The sequence below is a fragment of the Somniosus microcephalus genome, unplaced genomic scaffold (assembly GCF_052327205.1).
Source record: "Somniosus microcephalus isolate GS21.2 unplaced genomic scaffold, FLI_Smic_1.0 scaffold82, whole genome shotgun sequence".
NCBI classification, from domain to species: domain Eukaryota; kingdom Metazoa; phylum Chordata; class Chondrichthyes; order Squaliformes; family Somniosidae; genus Somniosus; species Somniosus microcephalus.
In genome coordinates, this window is record NW_028225269.1 from 16925 (window position 1) to 35773 (window position 18849).

Sequence of the window (18849 nt, forward strand, 5' to 3'; positions counted from 1 at the left end):
GGACCACTCGGCTCCCGACCTCATTACAGTCTTGGTCCAAACATGGACAAAGGAGCTGAATTCCAGAGGTGAGGTGAGAGTGACTACCCTTGACATCAAGGCAACATTTGACCGAGTGTGGCATCAAGGAGCCCTAGTAAAACTGAAGACAATGGGAATTGGGGGGGTGAAACGCTCCACTGGCTGGAGTTATACCTAGAACAAAGGAAGATGGTTGTGGTTGAAGGGCAATCATCACAGCCCCAGGACATCGTGGCAGGAGTTCCTCAGGGCAGCGTCCTAGGCCCAACCATCTTCAGCTGCTTCATCAATGATCTTCCCTCCAACATAAGGTCAGAAATGGGGATGTTCGCTGATGACTGCAAAGTGTTCAGTGCCATTCACAACTCCTCAGATAATGAAGCAGTCCATGCCCGCATGCAACAAGACTTGGACGATGTTCAGGCTTGGGCTGATAGGTGGCAGGTAACATTTGCGCTACAGAAGTGCCAGGCAACGACTAACACAAACAAGCGAGAGTTGAACCACCTCCCCTGATATTCAATGGTATTACCATCGCTGAAACCCCCACTATCAACATCCTGGGGGGTCACCATTGACCAGAAAACTAACTGGACCAGCCACATAAAAACTATGGCAACAAGAGCAGGTCAGAAGCTAGGTATTATGTGGCGAGTGTCTCACCTCCTGACTCCCCAAAGCCTTTCCACCATCTACAAGGCACAAGTAAGGAGTGTGATGGAATATTCTCCACTTGCCTGGATGAGTGCAGCTCCAACAACACTCAAGAAGCTCGACACCATCCAGGACAAAGCAGCCCGTTTGATTGGCACTCCATCCACCACCTTAAACATTCACTCCCTCCACCACCGGTGTACCGTGGCTGCAGTGTGTACCATCTACAAGATGCACTGCAGCAACTCGCCAAGGCTTCTTCGGCAGCACCTCCCAAACCTGCGACCTCTTCCACCTAGAAGGACAAGGGCAGCAGGTGCATGGGAACACCGCCACCTCCAATTACCCTCCAAGTCACACATCATCCTGACTTAGAAATATATCGCCGATCCTTCATAGTTGCTGGGTCAAAATCCTGGAACTCCCCCCCCCCCCCCCCCCCCCCCCCCTGTGACAGCACTGTGGGAGTACCTTCACCACACGGACTTTAGAAGTTTAGAAGAATGAGAGGGGATCTCATTGAAACTTATAAAAGTCTAAGGACTAGACAGACTAGATGCAGGAAGGATGTCCCCGATGGCGGGGGAGTCCAGAACCAGGGGTCACAGCCTAAGGATAATGGGTAAGCCATTTAGGGCTGAGATGAGAAATGTCTTCACTCAGCTGGTGTTGAATCTTGGAATAGCTGGGGTCCTAGCACCAATCCCTGCGGTACCCCACTAGTCACTGCCTGCCACTCGGAAAAAGACCTGTTTATACCAACTCTTTGCTTCCTGTCTGCCAGCCAGTTCTTTGTCCAAGTCAGTACCTTACCCCCAATGCCATGTGCTTTAACTTTGCACACCAATCTCTTATGCGGGACCTTATCGAAAGCCTTCTGAAAGTCCAAATACACCACATCCACCGGTTCTTCCTTCTCTATTCTACCAGTTACATCCTCAAAAATTTCCAGTAGATTAGTCAAGCATGATTTACCTCATAGAAGTAAGCCGGGTAGATGGAGTTAAGATACAGCTCAGCCATGATCGAATTGAATGGAGGAACAAGCTGGAACGAATGAGTGGCGTACTCCTGTTCCTATGTTCCTGTGCCTCTATTTATAAAGCCAATGCTCCCATATACGTTTCTAAAAGCCTTATCGTCCTGTCCTGTCACCGTCAAAGATGTCTGTATCTATACCTCCAAGTTTTTCTGTTCCTGCAACCCCTTTAAATTGTACCAGTTGGTTTTAATTGTATCGCCTCATTCTTCCCTCCATAATGCAGCATTTCACACTTCTCTGCATTAAATTTCACCTGCCATGTGTCAGCCCATTTCACCAGTGTCTCCATTTCCTCCTGAAGTCTTCTGCTATCCTCCTCACGGTTTACGACTTTTCTGAGATTCGTGTCATTGACAAACTTTTAAATTATGCCCCGTATACCTAAGTCCATGTCATTGAAATATATCAAAAAGAGCAGTGGTCCTAATCCCGCCCCCTGGGGACACTGTAAACTTCCCTCCAGTGTGAACAATATCAGTTCACAACTACTGTCTGTTTTCTGTCCCTTCACCAATTTAGTATCCACGCTGCCACTGCTCCTTTAATATCATTGGCTCCAATTTTGTTAACCAGTCTATTATGAGGTACTTTATCAAAGGCCTTCTGAAAGTCCATATACAGAACATCAACTGCACCACCTTCATCAACCCTCCTATTTCATCGATTCGTTCATTCAAGTCAGCCAGATTTGATTTGCCTTTTAAAACAAATCCATTTTGGCTGTCACTAGTTAACCCATGTTCTTCCAAGTGACAGTTAATTTTGTTTTGGAAATGTTGTCCCGAGGAGTTTGCTCAACACCGATGTTAAGCTGAGTCGCCTGTGGTTATTTGGTTCATCACTCTCCTTTTTTGAACAGTGAAGTAATGTTTGCAGCCCTCCAGTCCTCTGGCACCTTTCTCAGATCCAAGGATTGGAAGATTGTGGCAGAGCGGGTGACATTTCTATTTGAGCCTTATCAACCGTTTTAGTACATCGTCCTAATCGATTTATACCCTGTCCAATTTCTCTACCAGCTCCTCCTTTACTGTGCGATTGGCAGCATCCTCTGCTTTAGTGAATGCAGAGTGATGTAAGCCCCCAAAGTGTGGACTAAGTGATATACAAAGTCGACAACACTGGCTTGTTGTAAGAAAGACAGACCCAATAATTGAAGTAAAAACGGTTTATTCAGGCCTGGGGAGCTGTGGCTCTTGCGTCCCAACACAAGGCTCCAACTCCACCGAACCTCTTGAGGTTCACACAGTTATACAAAAATTAAGGCCCTGCCCTAAAGGCGGGGATAAGCTTATTAGCATATACAGAATTATAGTTAAATTGTAATTATAAAACCGTGACATTCCATTCTTCCAGTCGCTTACAAATCTCACATTTCGTTATCAGTTGGTCCTGTTACTTTCTCATGACCCGGGGCCTCAACTTTATTACTTTACGATCGTCCATTTGCTGTTGTCAGATGGCTTGGTCTTTTTAAGTATTTCTCTAAGATAGTAGATCTTTCCAAAGCGGGCAATCCGCAGACTTTCTGTCTCTCTCTTGAATTATTTCTACAGAGCAAAAACACTTTAGTTAGTTTAAAGAATAGAACCCTGTTGAGCTTCACACTAACAAACCCTTAAGTGCAAAGGTGTCGACTCACGTGGCCGAACCCATATATCTCTCCCTCTTTCTAAGGGGTTGTTTTGACAGTTTTAATCTCTCAGCAGTTAACCCGTAGTCCTGTTTAAACCTTATCTGGGTTTATACAACTTTTACAGACTTCTATTGTTCAACTCGGAGCACGAATTAACCTATTCCCTCCATTTTGTATATTGGTGTTACAGATGAATCCTGGTTTGTTTTACCTTATTAAAGCCAATTTTTAATATCTTACTTCACAGAGGCAAAGTGCTAATTTATTACCTCAGCTGTGTCCTCGGCTTCCACAAGATGATTGCCTTTTTGGTCATTAATCGGCCCCACCTTTCCTTGGACTATTCTTTCATGCCTTATATGTTTATAAAAGGCGTTCGTGTTCCCTATTATGTTACCACTAATCATTTCTCATACATTGTGCTTGCCCCTCTGTTGCTGTTGTGTGTTTATTCCACTAGTGGCAGCTTTAGTGAAACAGCAACGTACTGAATTTTACAAAGTCTCAAACTGGTACTGAATTAACTGAATCGCTTTTACATTTCCACAGTGGGGAAAGGAAAGGCCGCTGATTGATAGTTTCAATGGCCGCACGTGCATGGGTACACACACAAATGGAGAATTATGATTGTAAAACAGCAGTCACATCCACCAGTTGTATATTCGTGGTGTTTTCTGAGATCCCAGATGTTCGATCCGTGTGTTAATGGAGACACGGAATGCAGGAGTTGATTTAACAAATGTTTACTGAACAAAGTCTGGAGGTGAACTAACTGCACAAGACGCTACACAGGCTTATATACCCGAGTGGTCACTACTGGTACAGTATACAGGGGCTTCAAAAACATAGTCCCTCTTAAAGGTGCATACACTACAATTCCTCCCCTTTTAGATAAATAGTACATAACATTTTAAGTAATCATTAAATAACATTTTTACAAGAACAATAATATACACATTTGCTGAAGTTAATCAATTACAAATTCAGTCTCTCTGGAGGCTTCCTGACTCGGTCCGGACAACGCCTCGGTGGTGTAGTAGGTTCTTTTGGCAAGGTCGATTCGGCTTCAATGCCAGTGTCGGGTTCATCTGGTTCCAGTATCACCGGATCAGAGGTAGATACTATGGGTATCTCTGCTTCATCATTAGGCGTATAGAGTTGTGGTGTAGGTTGTCCCTTTTCGGATGACTATGATCTGGTCAGCATGGCGCCTTATTATGCTTTCTCCAATATCCACGGTATACATCAGCGGTCCTAGTTGTGTGCAAATAGTTCCAAGCTGCCATTTCTCAGTACGGTAGTCCCGGGCCAAAACAGGTTGACCTATCTGGAAGGTTCTAGTTGGCCTTTCATTCATGCTTTGAAATTGCTGGTTCTCTACGTCCCTTCTGATGTTTGGCTTGACCAAATCCAGCCGGCATCTTAGGCTCCTATTGAAAAACATCATGGCGGGGGTTTGGTTTGTAACCACGTGTTGCATTCCTGTACGCAAACAAGAAGTTATCTACCTTATGTTGTAGATTTATGTCTTCATTACCCATGGCCTTTATGGCCTTCTTGATGGTCTGGACAAACCTTTCAGCCAATCCATTGGTGGCGGGATGGTATGGGGCGGACGTGTAGTGCTTAACCCCATTGTTTTTTAAGAACTTCCTGAATTCTTCGGATACAAATTGCGGTCCATTATCAGAACAGATCTGTTCAGGCAGCCCATTCCTGGCGAATATGGTCCTTAATACTGTGATGGTTTTTTCCGTGGTGGTGGAGGACATCTTTATTACCTCCGGCCACTTGGAGTGTGCATCCACCGCGATTAAGAACATTGAGTCCATAAATGGACCAGCAAAGTCGATATGTACCCTTTGCCATGGAGATGAGGGCCACTCCCATGGATGTAGAGGGGCTTGTGGTGGGGCGTTTTGGACCTTCTGGCATCCTAGACAGCTCTTGGTCATTTCTTTGATGTCTCCATCGATACCTGACCACCACACAAACGCTCTGGCTAAGTTCTTCATTTTCACTCCAGCCAGATGCCCCTCGTGAAGCTCCTTTAGCACTTTATCCTTGAGTTTGGGTGGAACCACCACTCTGGATCCACACATCAAGGTTCCTCGGCACACTGACAGCTGTTCTCTTCTTTGCGAGAATGCTGGCAACAGTGGTTCGCCATGTGCTGGCCATCCCTTCACCGTTAAATCGTAGACTCGTGAGAGAGTCGGGTCATTTTGCGTTTCCTTTTCAATGGTAGAATTTGTCACCGGTAGACATTCCACTATGGTCAAGTGGAACATCTCCACTGGGTCCACTGTAGGCGCCTCTTCCACCGTTGGCAACGGTAGGCGTGATAACCCGTCAGCATTCCCATGCTGTTTTGTTCCTTTGTATTCTATGTCATATTGGTGTGCCCCTAGGAAAAGGGACCACCTCTGTAGCCTTTGCGCTGTCATAATGGGAACACCCTTTTTAGGGTTGAATATGGAGACGAGGGGTTGATGGTCAGTCAACAAGGTAAATTTTTGTCCGTGTAGGTAATGGTTGAATTTCTTCACCCCCCGCACCAGGCTGAGTGCCTCCCTGTCGATCTGGGCATAGTTACGCTCAGCTGAGTTCAATGAACGTGACGCAAAAGCTATCGGCCGCTCCGAGCCATCAGGGAATTTATGCGATAATACTGCTCCCACGCCGTAAGGGGATGCATCGCACACCAATCTGATTGGCAGTGATGGGTTGTAATGAGCCAACACTTCCCTGGACGTGATCAAGCCTTTGCATTTATGGAAGGCACGTTTACAGTCTTCACTCCATTTCCAAACTACTCCCGTTTGTAGCAGTGCGTTAAGAGGGTGCAGAACCATCGACAAGTTTGGTAAAAATTTATGATAGTAATTTACTAATCCCAGGAACGACCCTAATTGTGAGACACTTTCAGGCGCTGGGGCCTTTACGACCGCTTCAATTTTTCAGGTGACTTATGCAACCCTTCTTCGTTAATGACATGGCCACAATATGATATTTGTTTCTGGAAAAATTCGCACTTGGGGCGATTTGCTCGTAGGCCCCGTTCTCTCAGCCTCGTGAGCACCTGCTCCAAGTTGGCAAGGTGCTCGTTGTCGTTTTCTCCTGTTACAACGATGTCGTCTCGGTAGCATTGAGTCCCCGGAATCCCTTGCAGGACTTGCTCCATAGCTCTTTGCCAGATAGCCGGAGCTGATGCCACTCCGAAAACCAGTGGATTGTACTGGTACAGGCCTTTGTGTGTGTTTATCGTGAGATACTTTTTAGAGGCCTCCTCAACCTCCATCTGTAGATATGCCTGTGCTAAGTCAATTTTGTGAAACGTTTCCCTCCGGATAGCGAGGCGAAAATATCTTCTATCCTCGGAAGAGGATACTGTACCGTGTGAAGAACCGGGTTTACAGTCACCTTGAAGTCTCCACAGATGCGAACTTTTCTCTGTTCTTCAGATTTATCATTATTCAATGTTTTCTTCATGACCGGGACGATGGGTGTTGCCCACTCGCTCCAATCTACCTTGGATAACACGCCTGCTTTTTCCAAATTCTCCTGCTCTGCCTCGACGGCTGGACGAATTGCGTATGGCACCGGCCTTGCCTTAAACTTGGGAATTGCCACATCTTCCACTTTTATTGAGGCGGTGGCGCCTTTCAGGGTTCCTAGTTCCTGTTGAAACACTTCTTTGGCGTTAGCTAAGATTTCTTTTAATCGTCCAGGTATGACGTCATCATCGTTTTTTTTCTTACTGGTAACCGTCAGTGCCTGAATGGAGTGCCAGTCCAAACGTATCTTTCTGATCCATTCACGTCCCAACAACGGTGGACTACCATCTTGCAGAACGTATAAATACAACTTCTGTATTTCCTTGCCGTTGTATACAACAGGCACCCTTATTTTCCACCTGGGGTATACTTTCTGCCCCGTATATGTCTTCAAGACAATGGATGTGTCTTTCAAAGGTATATGCGGAAATAGCCGCTCGTAATCCTGTCGACTCATGACGGCCAGAGCTGATCCTGTATCTAGCTCCATTTTGACTGGGGACCCCGCTATCGTGAGGGTAACCCAAATGGTCTGGTAATCTTCTTTGGCAATTACATTATGTAATTTGAGACAGCTTAGTCTCTTGTTTCCGGAGTCGCTATCGCTCTTCTGGTCTTCGGAGCTACTGTCCGTCATCATTTGTACCTTTCTGTACTTTTCCTTATTGACCTTTTTACTGTCAGCGGATTCTTTCCAGATCTGCATACACGTGTCCCATCTTTCTGCATTGCCTGCATGATTTGTCCTTGAACCAGCAGTCCTTCTGGTCATGGGTGGATCTGCCGCAGCGATAACATCTCTCGAAACCCCGTGTCATTTCATGGGTGCCGAAGTCCTGTGGCTTTTGCTGTATCTCTGCAGCTCCTCTTGCTGCTGCTTCGTATGATACAGCCACACTGAAAGCCTTGTCCAGTGTCAAATCTTTCTCAGAAAGTAGTCTTTTCTGTGTTCCTTCGCTTAGGAGACCGCAGACGAATTTGTCTCGTAGAGAATCTGCCAGTCCTGCCCTGAATTGGCAGTGCTTTGACAGCTTTCCTAATTCGGTGAGGTAATCAGCGTTACTTTCATTCTTGTGCTGATTCCTCCTGAAGAATTTGAATCGTTCCACTATCAGCAGCGGTGTTGGGTTTAAGTGCTCCTGTAAGGTATCAACAATCTCCTTAAAATTCTTGTCCATCGGTTTGGCTGGAGTGATCAAGTTTCGCAACAGCCCGTATGTCCTTGCGCCCATCAGATTTAGAAGTACCGATGCCTTTTTATCATCCGCTACTTCATTCGCCTTGCAATATACCTCCACTCTTTCCACATATGTGGTCCAATCTTCTATATCACTATTGAAAGCAGTAATATTGTCAGTCTTCGGCATCTTGAAAATCAAAAATGGCGCTTCCCGCGCTTTTCCTCCGTCCCCGATGGATCAAAATGGCGCCTCCCGCGCTTTTCTTTCTTCCCCGCCGAGTTAAGATGGCGTTTCCCGCCGCTGCTGCCAACGCTGTTCTCCGCGGTTCCCGTTGCGACCTGCAGTTTTTCGCGGTATTTCTTTTTTTATATATCGCTTCAATAGTTTCTCCGTTACTTGGAGAACCGTTCCCGTCGTGGAGCGGACCCTCTGGGACTTTCCCCTCCCTCTGCTCGGTCCGAACGCCGACCTGCTTTGCAGCACCGGACGCGCCCTGAGTGCTCCACCCTCTCTCTCTCTTTGCTTCTGCTTCCCGACTCGCTGCCCGGCCCCGTTGCAGAGCCTCCCGATCGAGCTCTAGCCCGCTGCAGCCCAGGAAGGATCAGTGCACTACCTGCCACCAGCCCGTTTAGCTGGTGAAACCACAGTTTTTGTTTTTTTTCTGGCTTCGACCTTCGTCTGAGGAATCGATCCCCTTGAGGTGCTGCCGAATTGCAGGTAAGTTCGTTTCTAACTCGTCGCCACTGTTAGATCCGTGTGTTAATGGAGACACGGAATGCAGGAGTTGATTTAACAAGTGTTTACTGAACAAAGTCTGGAGGTGAACTAACTACAGAAGACGCTACACAGGCTTATATACCCGAGTGGTCACTACTGGTACTACAGTATACAGGGGCTTCAAAAACATAGTTCCTCTTAAAGGTACATACACTACACCAGAGCTACCAGCTGCTGTACTGTTGAGGGAGGAGGGCCTTGATATCATGTTAACAAGGCAACGTTCTCTTTCTCATTTTAATATTTCCGTCTAACCCACCCATTAATATTATATTTGTTACAGAGCATCAGAGCCTGGGAACGCTCGTCACCGCCATGGCTGAATGTCCAAACAGGGGAGAAGATCCAACATCTGCAACAAGAATAAGAATGGACACAGGTAGGTTCACCTAATACTTCAAATACAATGTCTGTCCCGACAAAAGGTCCAGAACTAGTTGAAGAACCTGCAGCTCTCACAGGTCGAGGGAACAGGACAGGGGCTGAGTACAAAGAGGGAAATGAGTGACCATCTAGAGGGACACTGCAGTCTTGGGTGGAGGCAGTCTCTGAGTACTGAAACTCTCCAATGGATGCCTGGTATTGGGGACTGTAAGGTGGATCGAGACTGTGATCAGAGGAGGGTTTTCCTGAGCAAACAGTGTGACTCCAGAGAGCAGGAGGCCACCCAGCGGGGCAGAGTGAGAGGTAGGTGGGGCACAGGAATAGGAGAGCGGTACTGGTGGCAGATTGTATAGTCAGGGGAATAAACAACCTCATCTGCGGCCCTGAGCATGTCCCGAATGGTTAGTTGCCTTCCTGGTGCCAGAGGGAATAACATCCTGGAACGGGTGGGGCCACCTCTGGGAAGGAAAGGAGAGCAGAAAAGAGCCATGTTCGGAACCCGTAACACGGATAGAAATACATTTATAGAGGGACTATTGAGACTGAGGCACTAAACTAAGAAACCAGGCCTCAAGCTGTTGAGCTCCGGATTGTTTTGCACTGGGCTGCTTAAGGCGGGAAATATGAGGCTGGTCAATGTGCGGCTGCAGGGCTGGAGCAGGAGGGAAGTGTTCACGTTCTTGGGGCGTTAGTGAGTTCCGATGTAAGGGAAGCGACGAGCGCCATCTGTACCGACCAACAATAACGGTTTTACAGAAAAGGTGAATGAAGCAGTGGGAGGATATCGGGATGTGACTGGAGATTGGGAAATATCCGGATCGGAGACAGAGCGGAATTAGTAAAAATGTGGGAGCTGAAACAGAAGATTTAAGAAATAGTGAAAAAGGTATTAGCAAGAAAAAGGAAGGAGGATTTGAAATCGCGAGAAACAAATTCACTTGGTTTTTAAAAAAAAAAAAGAAACTGGGACAAGTCAGCATTTCAAGTGTTGGAGCTAGTATTGAGTGTTGTGTGTGAGTGTACAAATCATTCCAAACATTCAGAAACATGAGAGATGTGATCAGGTATCTATAAGACAGGGTCTTGGTTTTCACAGGACTCAGAGGGAGATGTTCCTGGTGATAACAGTTTGAGGGAAGAGTGAAAGTTTGTGACTGCCAGTATTAATAAAGCATTCGATGACAGCATAGAACAACAACATGGACACACTTACGTTTATATAGCACCTTTAAAGTAGTAAAACATCTCAAGGTGCTTCACAGGAGTGTTAGCAATCAAAGTTTGACACCGAGTCACATAAGGTGATATTAGGACAGGTGAGCAAAAGCTTGCTCAAAGAGGTAAAGTTTAAGGAACGTCTGAAAGGAGGAGAGCGAGAGAGAGGCGGAGGCGTTTAGAAGGTAAGGGTGTTCCAGGGAGCAATGCTAAGATGGAATCCATATGTACACAGTTCAGCAATAGGAAGGGAGTTAGCACAATTCTCAGTGGGTTTTACAGGTCAGCGAGCAGTGGAGGTGAGGGAGAGGGGTGGCTGGGGAAACTAGTTGTGAAGAATGCAATTTTGGGGAGATACAAAATATTTCCTTAACTTTCTAAAAATGATGGTGGAAGTGAAGATTTGATGGACTAGAGGAGAATGTGGGTCCACAGTTAGAGATCACTGTAGGGAAGGATTTGGATCTGAGTAAAATAGCCAAGGTGGAGAAGTCACTGGGCTCAGAAATAATGCACCCCAGACTGTTAGAGGAAGTCAGAGAGGCGATAGGAGGGACTGCCCCCAGCATTTCAACCCACGTTTAATATCAAAAATATGCTGGTGTACTGAAGAAGCCCAAGTGATGATTCTGTGGATTAACCTGGTAACCAGAGACCATTGTGTAGAAACTCCACCAAATCTGTTAATCCAGGTCGAATTAGTGAGCATTTAGCGAGAAAGAGTATGATGAGGGGAGGCTGGAACGGATTGGATGTAGAAAAGTCGTATATGACAATTTTACGAACAATGACGGACAGGTAAAGATCCTTTGGTCCATCCAGACTCTCCCAGGCAATTGCGATGCTTTGCCATACTTTGTTCTAGCCATTCCAAACCAAACCATGGGTGAGGTGAAAAAAAACAGGTTAAAAAACAGGTAAAAACACAGGCCAATTTGGGGGATTAAAATAGGGGAAATTCCTCTCTGACCCTCTAGGCAATTGAAACTAGTCCAGCAGATCAGTCTTACACTGAATTCCTGGAAGTGTCTTCCTGTTGTAAGAGGTGATGTCCACACCAAACAGGAACAGGTCCAGCTCTCGCCTGAAGGAATTCACCGAGTCACTGTCCACCGCCAGAGAAGGTATCCTGTTCCAGAGGTCGACTATTCTCTGGGAAAAGAACCACCTCCTGACACCTAACTTAAATCTGGCCTTGCACAACTTAAAATGGTGACCCCTGGCCCTCCGTAAGCTAGGTAATTGGAACAAAGTGTCAAATGGAACACAATCGATTCCTCCATCATCTTATAAACCTCAATCAGATCACCACTAAGTCTTTGCTTCTCTAAAGTGTAGAGTCCAAACTCTTAGCCTATCTTGATAACTAAGTTGCTTTATACAGGAAACTTTGTGCTATCTGGCACCCATGGGACCGAGCTACTGCCGTTTTTTTAAAAGCTCCGCATAGACCAGCGTCAATGTTATCAGATAGGAGCTTTTCATCGCAGTATCTGACCACAAACACTGTTGCTCAACAACAGCTTGTAAACACTCGGCCCGTGGCTTGGAAGCGTCTCTGAAGCTGTTGCTAAGATACAGAGACGCTTTCTAGAGCCTTCTGTATCTGACCACAAACACTGTTGCTCAGCAACAGCTTGTAAACACTCGGCCCAGTAGCTTGGAAGCGTCTCTGAAGCTGTTACTAAGCGACAAAGACGCTTTCCAGAGCCTGCCTGTGAAAAGAATGCTAGGAGGAAAAAAACCACCTAACCAAAACGGCTGCTGATTTCTGCTGTTAGATCAAAGTTGCCGGACATTCAACTTCCGGATAGCACAAAGTTTCCTGTACTGGGAATTAGTCTAATGTCCCTCCTCTGCAACAGTTTAAAAGCCTCAATCTCACCCACCATGTGAAGAGACCAAAACTGGACACAGTATTGCAAGTGAGGCCTTTACCAAGGTCTTGTACTGAGAGAAAATATGTTGTCTTATACCCAACTGTCCTATGAATGCACCCTAATACCCCCTTTGTTCTAACTATCGCTTCACGGCATTGCTCCTGTACTTTTAGAGATGTATGTACTAGAATGCCCGGATCTTCCTTTCTCCCCCTTATTTAATGCCATGAAGGGTGTATGAATGTTGAGCACTCGCCCTGCCCACAGGCATAACATGGCACTGATCCAAGCTAAACATCATTTGCCAGTCATGTGCCCAATCTCCCAACACATTAAGATGCAGTTTTGTGGAGATGTGACTATACAGGGTTTTGGAATGTTGCTCATGCGGTGTGAATGTGTTATCAGAAGGTGATCGATAATGTGGCTCACAGGAAGCTGCAGCCGTTTGGTATACGATGAAATGTAGCCGCCTGGGTAGAAAGTGGATAATGTGTTTAGTTTTCTCCATTTGTGTTCACAGATCCGGACTCTACAATCACTGAGTTCTTGACAAAGTGCGACGATTACCAGCTGTTCCAGTTCACGAAATTCTACCGGGACAGACTGGAACAGGCGATTGAAGGAGGGGTGGACGGAGTCAGCTCGTTGTTAACATTTGAGTGGCATTTCAGTGGACAAGAACATCGGGTGAGTGGGAGGCACACAGAATGAGTTTGGAATATTTAAACATCACAGAACTGACAGGATATCAGAACTTAGAATCACAGAAGAGCAGCAGGGAGCAGCGAGGAGGAGCCCGGCTTAAAAACCGGCGGCAGTTGCGAGGCGTACCAAATCAACAGCAGAGGAGAGAGGTAAATAGTAATCAGTGTGTGACGTCACCAGGGAGCAGCTGGTGCAGTCGGGAGAGCAGGAGGCCAGTAACTCTTATATAGGTGGAGCTGTTGCTAAACCCGAAACACTACAGTGTAGTGTCTCCCACCCTTCCACCTCCTCTAACCTTTTAGGGGTTAGGGGAAGTTGAAAAGGTAGGTTCAATTTATTTTATTTCAGGAGCCTAACCTAGGTGGAAAAGGTTCCAGGACAGGAGGCGGCAGTGAAAATACAGCACCAGAAAACAGGTAGGTGACTGGTTGGTGAGTACTTTCACAAACTTATTCTAAGTAGAATTCAATAATTAAGCTAAATCGTAGTAAATAAAAAGGTATTGTAAGGGTTAAGTCATGGAAGGGCAGCTCAGACCCGTGTCATGCTCCTCCTGTGCCATGTGGGAAATCAGGGACACTGTCCCTGACAACTATGTGTGCAGGAAGTGTGTCCAGCTGCAGCTCCTAGCGGACCGCATGGCGGCGCTGGAGCTGCGAATGGACTCACTCTGGAGCATACGCGATGCTGAGGATGTTGTGGATAGCACATTCAGTGAGTTGGTCACACCGCAGGTAAAGGCTAGCTCAGACAGTAAATGGGTGACCAAAAGGCAGGGTAAAGGCAGGAAGGTAGTGCAGGAGTCACCTGCGGTCATCTCCCTCCAAAACAGGTTTACCGTTTTGGGTACTGTTGGGGGAGATGACTTATCAGGGGAAGGCACCAGCAGCCAGGTTCAGGGCACCATGACTGGCTCTGCTGCACAGAAGGGCGGGAAAAAGAGGGATAGGGCTATAGTGATCGGGGATTCAATTGTAAGGGGGATAGATAGGAGTTTCTGTGGCCGAGACCGAGACTCCAAGATGGTATGTTGCCTCCCTGGTGCAAGGGTCAAGGATGTCTCGGAGCGGGTGCAGAGCATTCTGAAGGGGGAGGGGGATCAGCCAGTTGTCGTGGTACATGTAGGTACCAATGATGTAGGTAAAAAGAGGGAGGAGGTCCTACAAGCTGAATTTAGGGAGTTAGGAGCTAAATTGAAAAGTAGGACCTCAAAGGTAGTAATCTCTGGATTGCTACCAGTGCCACGAGCTAATAAGTTTAGAGAGAGTAAGATAGATAAGCTAAATACGTGGCTTGAGCAGTGGTGCAAGGGAGAGGGATTTAAATTCTTGAGGCATTGGAACCAGTTCTTGGGGAGGAGTGACCTGTACCAAGGGGACGGTCTACACCTGAACTGTGAGGGAGCCGATGTCCTCGGGGTAATATTTTCTAGGGCGGTTCGGGAGGATTTAAACTAATTTGGCAGGGGGATGGGAACCTAGGCAGTGGAAAAGAGGGAAGTCATATGAAGTCAGAAATAGATGGTAGAAAGGTGAGAAGCAATAAGCAAAGGAGAGAAACACAAAGGGCCAAACTAATTCATAATGAGAGTGTGAAAAAAGCAAGCCTGAAGGCTTTGTATCTTAATGCTAGAAGCATTAGGAACAAGGTGGATGAATTAGTTGTGGAAATAGAGGTAAACAAGTATGATTTGATTGGGATTACAGAAACGTGGCTGCAGGGTGGGCAAGGCTGGGAACTTAACATCCAGGGATATACAATATTTAGGAAGGATCGGCAAAAAGGTAGGGGAGGTGGGGTAGCATTGCTGGTAAAGGAGGGGATTAATGCAATGGAAAGGAAGGATATTAACTCGGATGAAACGGAATCTGTATGGGTAGAAATGAGAAATAGCAAGGGGAGGAAAACGTTAGTGGGTGTGATATATAGGCCTCCAAATAGTAATATGGAGGTGAGGGAAGGCATAAAAAGGGAAATTAGAGAAGCGTGCGATAAGAGCACAGCTGTCATCATGGGTGACTTTAATTTACATATTGATTGGACTACCCAAATTAGTAAAAATTCTGAGGAGGAGGAATTCCTGGAATGTTTTCGGGACGGTTATCTGGACCAATATGTCGAGGAGCCGACTCGAGATCAGGCCATTTTAGACTGGGTATTGTGCAATGAGAAGGGACTTATCAGCAATCTTCTTGTACGAGGCCCCTTGGGTCAGAGCGATCATAATATGATCGAGCTCTCAGTCGAGATGGAGAGTGAGGAAATTGAATCAGAGACTAAGGTCCAGAACTTAAATAAAGGGAATTACGAGGGTATGAGACGGGAATTGGGTAAGATTGATTGGGTGGTGTTTCTGGGGGGATTGACAGTGGATAGACAATGGCAAGCATTCAAAGATAGAATGGAAGAATTCCAGAACATGTTTATACCGGTTTGGCATAAAAATAAACCTAAAAAGGTGACTCAACCATGGATAACGAGGGAAATTAGGGACAGCATAAAATCAAAAAAAAGGGCATATCAACTGGCAAAAAAAAGCACCAGACCGGAAGATTGGGGGCAGTACAGGATACAGCAAAAGAGGACAAAGGGATTAATCAGGAAGGGGAAAATAGAATATGAAAGTAAACTTGCAGCAAACATAAAGACAGACTGCAAAAGCTTTTATCGGTATATCAGGAGGAAAAGACTGGTAAAATCCCAAGTCGGTCCCTTGCAGTCCGATTCGGGAGAATATATAATGGAGAATAAGGAAATGGCAGACCAATTAAACTCATACTTTGGTTCTGTATTCACAAAGGAGGACACAAATAACCTCCCAGGAATATCGGCAAACATAGGGACTAATGAGAGGGAGGAGCTGACAGAAATTAGTATCTCTAGGGATATGGTGTTGGGTAAGTTGAGGGGACTGAAGGCCGACAAATCCCCGGGGCCTGATAAACTACATCCTAGGGTACTTAAGGAGGTGGCCCTGGAGATAGCAGATGCTCTAAGGATCATCTTCCGGAACTCCATTGACTCGGGAACAGTACCCGTGGATTGGAGGGTAGCTAATGTTACCCCAATATTTAAAAAGGGGGGTAGAGAGAAAGCAGGGAATTATAGACCAGTAAGCCTTACATCGGTTGTGGGCAAAATGCTAGAGTCCATTATTAAGGATAAAATAGCGGAGCACTTGACAAATGGGGAAAGGATCGAACAGAGTCAACATGGATTTACAAAGGGTAAATCGTGTTTGACTAATCTGCTGGAATTTTTTGAGGAAGTAACTGGTAAAATAGATGGGGGAGAGCCAGTGGATGTGGTGTACCTTGACTTCCAGAAAGCCTTCGATAAGGTTCCACACAAAAGATTATCATGCAAAATTAAGGCTCATGGGATTGGGGGCAAAGTATTAACGTGGATAGAGAACTGGCTGGCGGATAGAAAACAGAGAGTTGGAATAAACGGCTCGTTTTCGGAGTGGCAGGCAGTGACCAGCGGGGTGCCGCAAGGATCTGTCCTGGGACCCCAGCTGTTCATATTATATATAAATGATCTGGATCAGGGAATTGGATGCAATATTTCCAAATTCGCTGACGACACTAAACTAGGAGGAGGGGTGGGCTCTGATGAGGATGTCAGGAGGCTACAGTGCGATTTGGACAGGTTGGGGGAATGGGCGGATACGTGGCAGATGCACTATAATGTGGATAAATGCGAGGTTATCCACTTTGGGGGTAAAAACAGGAGGGTAGATTATTATCTAAATGGCAATAGATTGGGAGATGGGGAAGTGCAGAGGGACCTGGGTGTTCTTGTGCACCAGTCACTGAAGGAGAGCATGCAGGTGCAACAGGCGATTAAGAAGGCAAATGGTATGTTGGCCTTCATATCAAGGGGGTTCGAGTATAGGAATAGGGATACCTTACTACAGCTGTACAAGGTGCTGGTGAGACCGCATCTGGAGTATTGTGTACAGTTTTGGTCGCCCCATCTGCGGAAGGATGTTCTTGCCATGGAAAGAGTGCAACGGCGATTCACCAGGCTGATACCTGGAATGGCGGGAATGACCTACGAAGAGAGATTAAATAGTTTGGGCTTGTACTCACTGGAGTTTAGAAGATTGAGAGGGGATCTCATCGAAACATATAAAATTATGGCAGGCCTGGACAGGCTGAATTCAGAGAGAATGTTTCCAATGGCCGGGGAGCACAGAACCAGGGGCCACAGTCTAAAAATAGCGGGCAAATCATTTAAAACAGAGATGAGGAAGAATTTCTTCACTCAAAGAGTGGTGAGCCTGTGGAATTCCCTGCCACAGAGGGCTGCGAAGGCTAATTCAATAAATATTTTCAAGAGAGAATTGGATATATTTCTGAAGGCTAAGGGGATTAAGGGTTACGGAGAAAAGGCGGGGACGGGGTACTGAACTGGTAAGATCAGCTATGATCTCAGACGAAGATCAGCCATGATCTCATTGAATGGCGGAGCAGGCTCGAAGGGCCGAATGGCCTACTCCTGTTCCTATCTCTATGTTTATGTCCCAAATATAAATGATAAGCATACAAAAAAAAACATGTCAAATAGGAAAGAAATGGATAAAACGGAAAATATTTATAAGGCCCAGAAATTCGGGTCTCCACGGGTGACTACGCACGGGGTATTCACCCGTAGGCCCAATGGAAGTGCCGGTTTCCTGCATGCACGGGAAACCGGCACTTCTGTTCCCCTGAAAGATGGGGTTAAGAGGTCGAACACGTGCGCAGGAGAGGCTGTGCGTGCGCATCGAACTTGTGTTCTTTTTGCAGGTTTTCCCGGGAGGGTAAGTCTCCAGAAGTTACACATTTAAAAAGCAGGCGTAAGGCCTGTTTTTTTACAAGGTAAGTGGTGAATTAATTAAAATTAAAACATTTTTTGCACAGGTTTATTATTTTTAAATACTTTAAAGCAAGGTAAGTTTATTTTTAGCCCCGTTAGAAAATAAAATTATTTTTTCAAATTTAAATTATTGTATAAAATAGTTATTTCATGTAATTTATAGTTTATTTAAAAAATGTGATTTTTTAAAAATTTATTTGAAGATTTAGTGATGTTTTGGGGCCCGTAGTATTTATAAGTTTTGACAGCTCTTCCTGTCAAACTTATGAATGATGCATACCCTGCTCCCCATGGCCCACGTGATCCCAGGGGACGCATCGAACTAACTGCGCCCCTGGGATACGCAAGCACTGCGTGCCGGCAGTTGGAGGAGGCCCAGGATCGGAATCCCACACGGGCCCACAGCTCAACGGTCGGCGCGCTAGGTAAGTGCAGGTCGGGGGCTTGCACCCGCGGGAAGCCCCCGACCCGAATTTCTGGGCCATCGTGAATCTGAAACGATACGAAGAGGTGAAAATACCCAGCGGATCCATCCCTATCTGTACAAGGGACAGGGGAACGGTTTGGGTATAACTCTTTGTGGACTGAAAACAAAGGGAAACAGTTTTAGTGGGACTGGGAAAAGGAGAGACCAGAGGCAACAGACAGCAGTATTTTGCTATCGTGTTAGAGGGAAGGTCATGAGTTTACTGACTTGCAAACGACTTAACGTAAATTAAGGAACTGGGAGATGACAAAAATCACCTGTAGAGTAAATGAGAGGTATTTCAAGAACAAAAACAAAATGGTAAAATGGTTAAAATGTAGAGACCCGAACAAGAAATCTAACGCCCAAAAAATGGGAATTGAAAACCCAAGGCAGTGCAGGTTTTTCCTCCCCCTGCATCACCAGGAGTCAATTCCAACTTCGGCAAGAGACTCAATACGAGCGCTA

General features: G+C 46.0%; 1 protein-coding gene across 14 annotated transcripts in view; it reads left to right on the plus strand.

Annotated features, from left to right (window-relative positions):
• The window catches only part of LOC147083112 (NACHT, LRR and PYD domains-containing protein 3-like), an 82589-nt gene that overhangs the window by 15929 nt on the left and 47811 nt on the right, over nt 1–18849 (plus strand). For 13 of the 14 annotated variants that reach the window (XR_015075983.1, XR_015075984.1, XR_015075981.1 and 10 more), the window contains exons 3-4: nt 9149–9244; nt 12868–13034. Coding sequence is in view for 7 of the 14 variants with exons in the window: in XM_085980252.1 (XP_085836378.1) it covers nt 9181–9244; nt 12868–13034 (231 nt within the window). In the remaining 7 variants the exon portion in view is untranslated. Of the gene's footprint in view, nt 1–9148; nt 9245–12867; nt 13035–13062; nt 13202–18849 lie in introns of those variants that run through there. The other variant, XM_085980256.1, reaches the window with a different exon arrangement.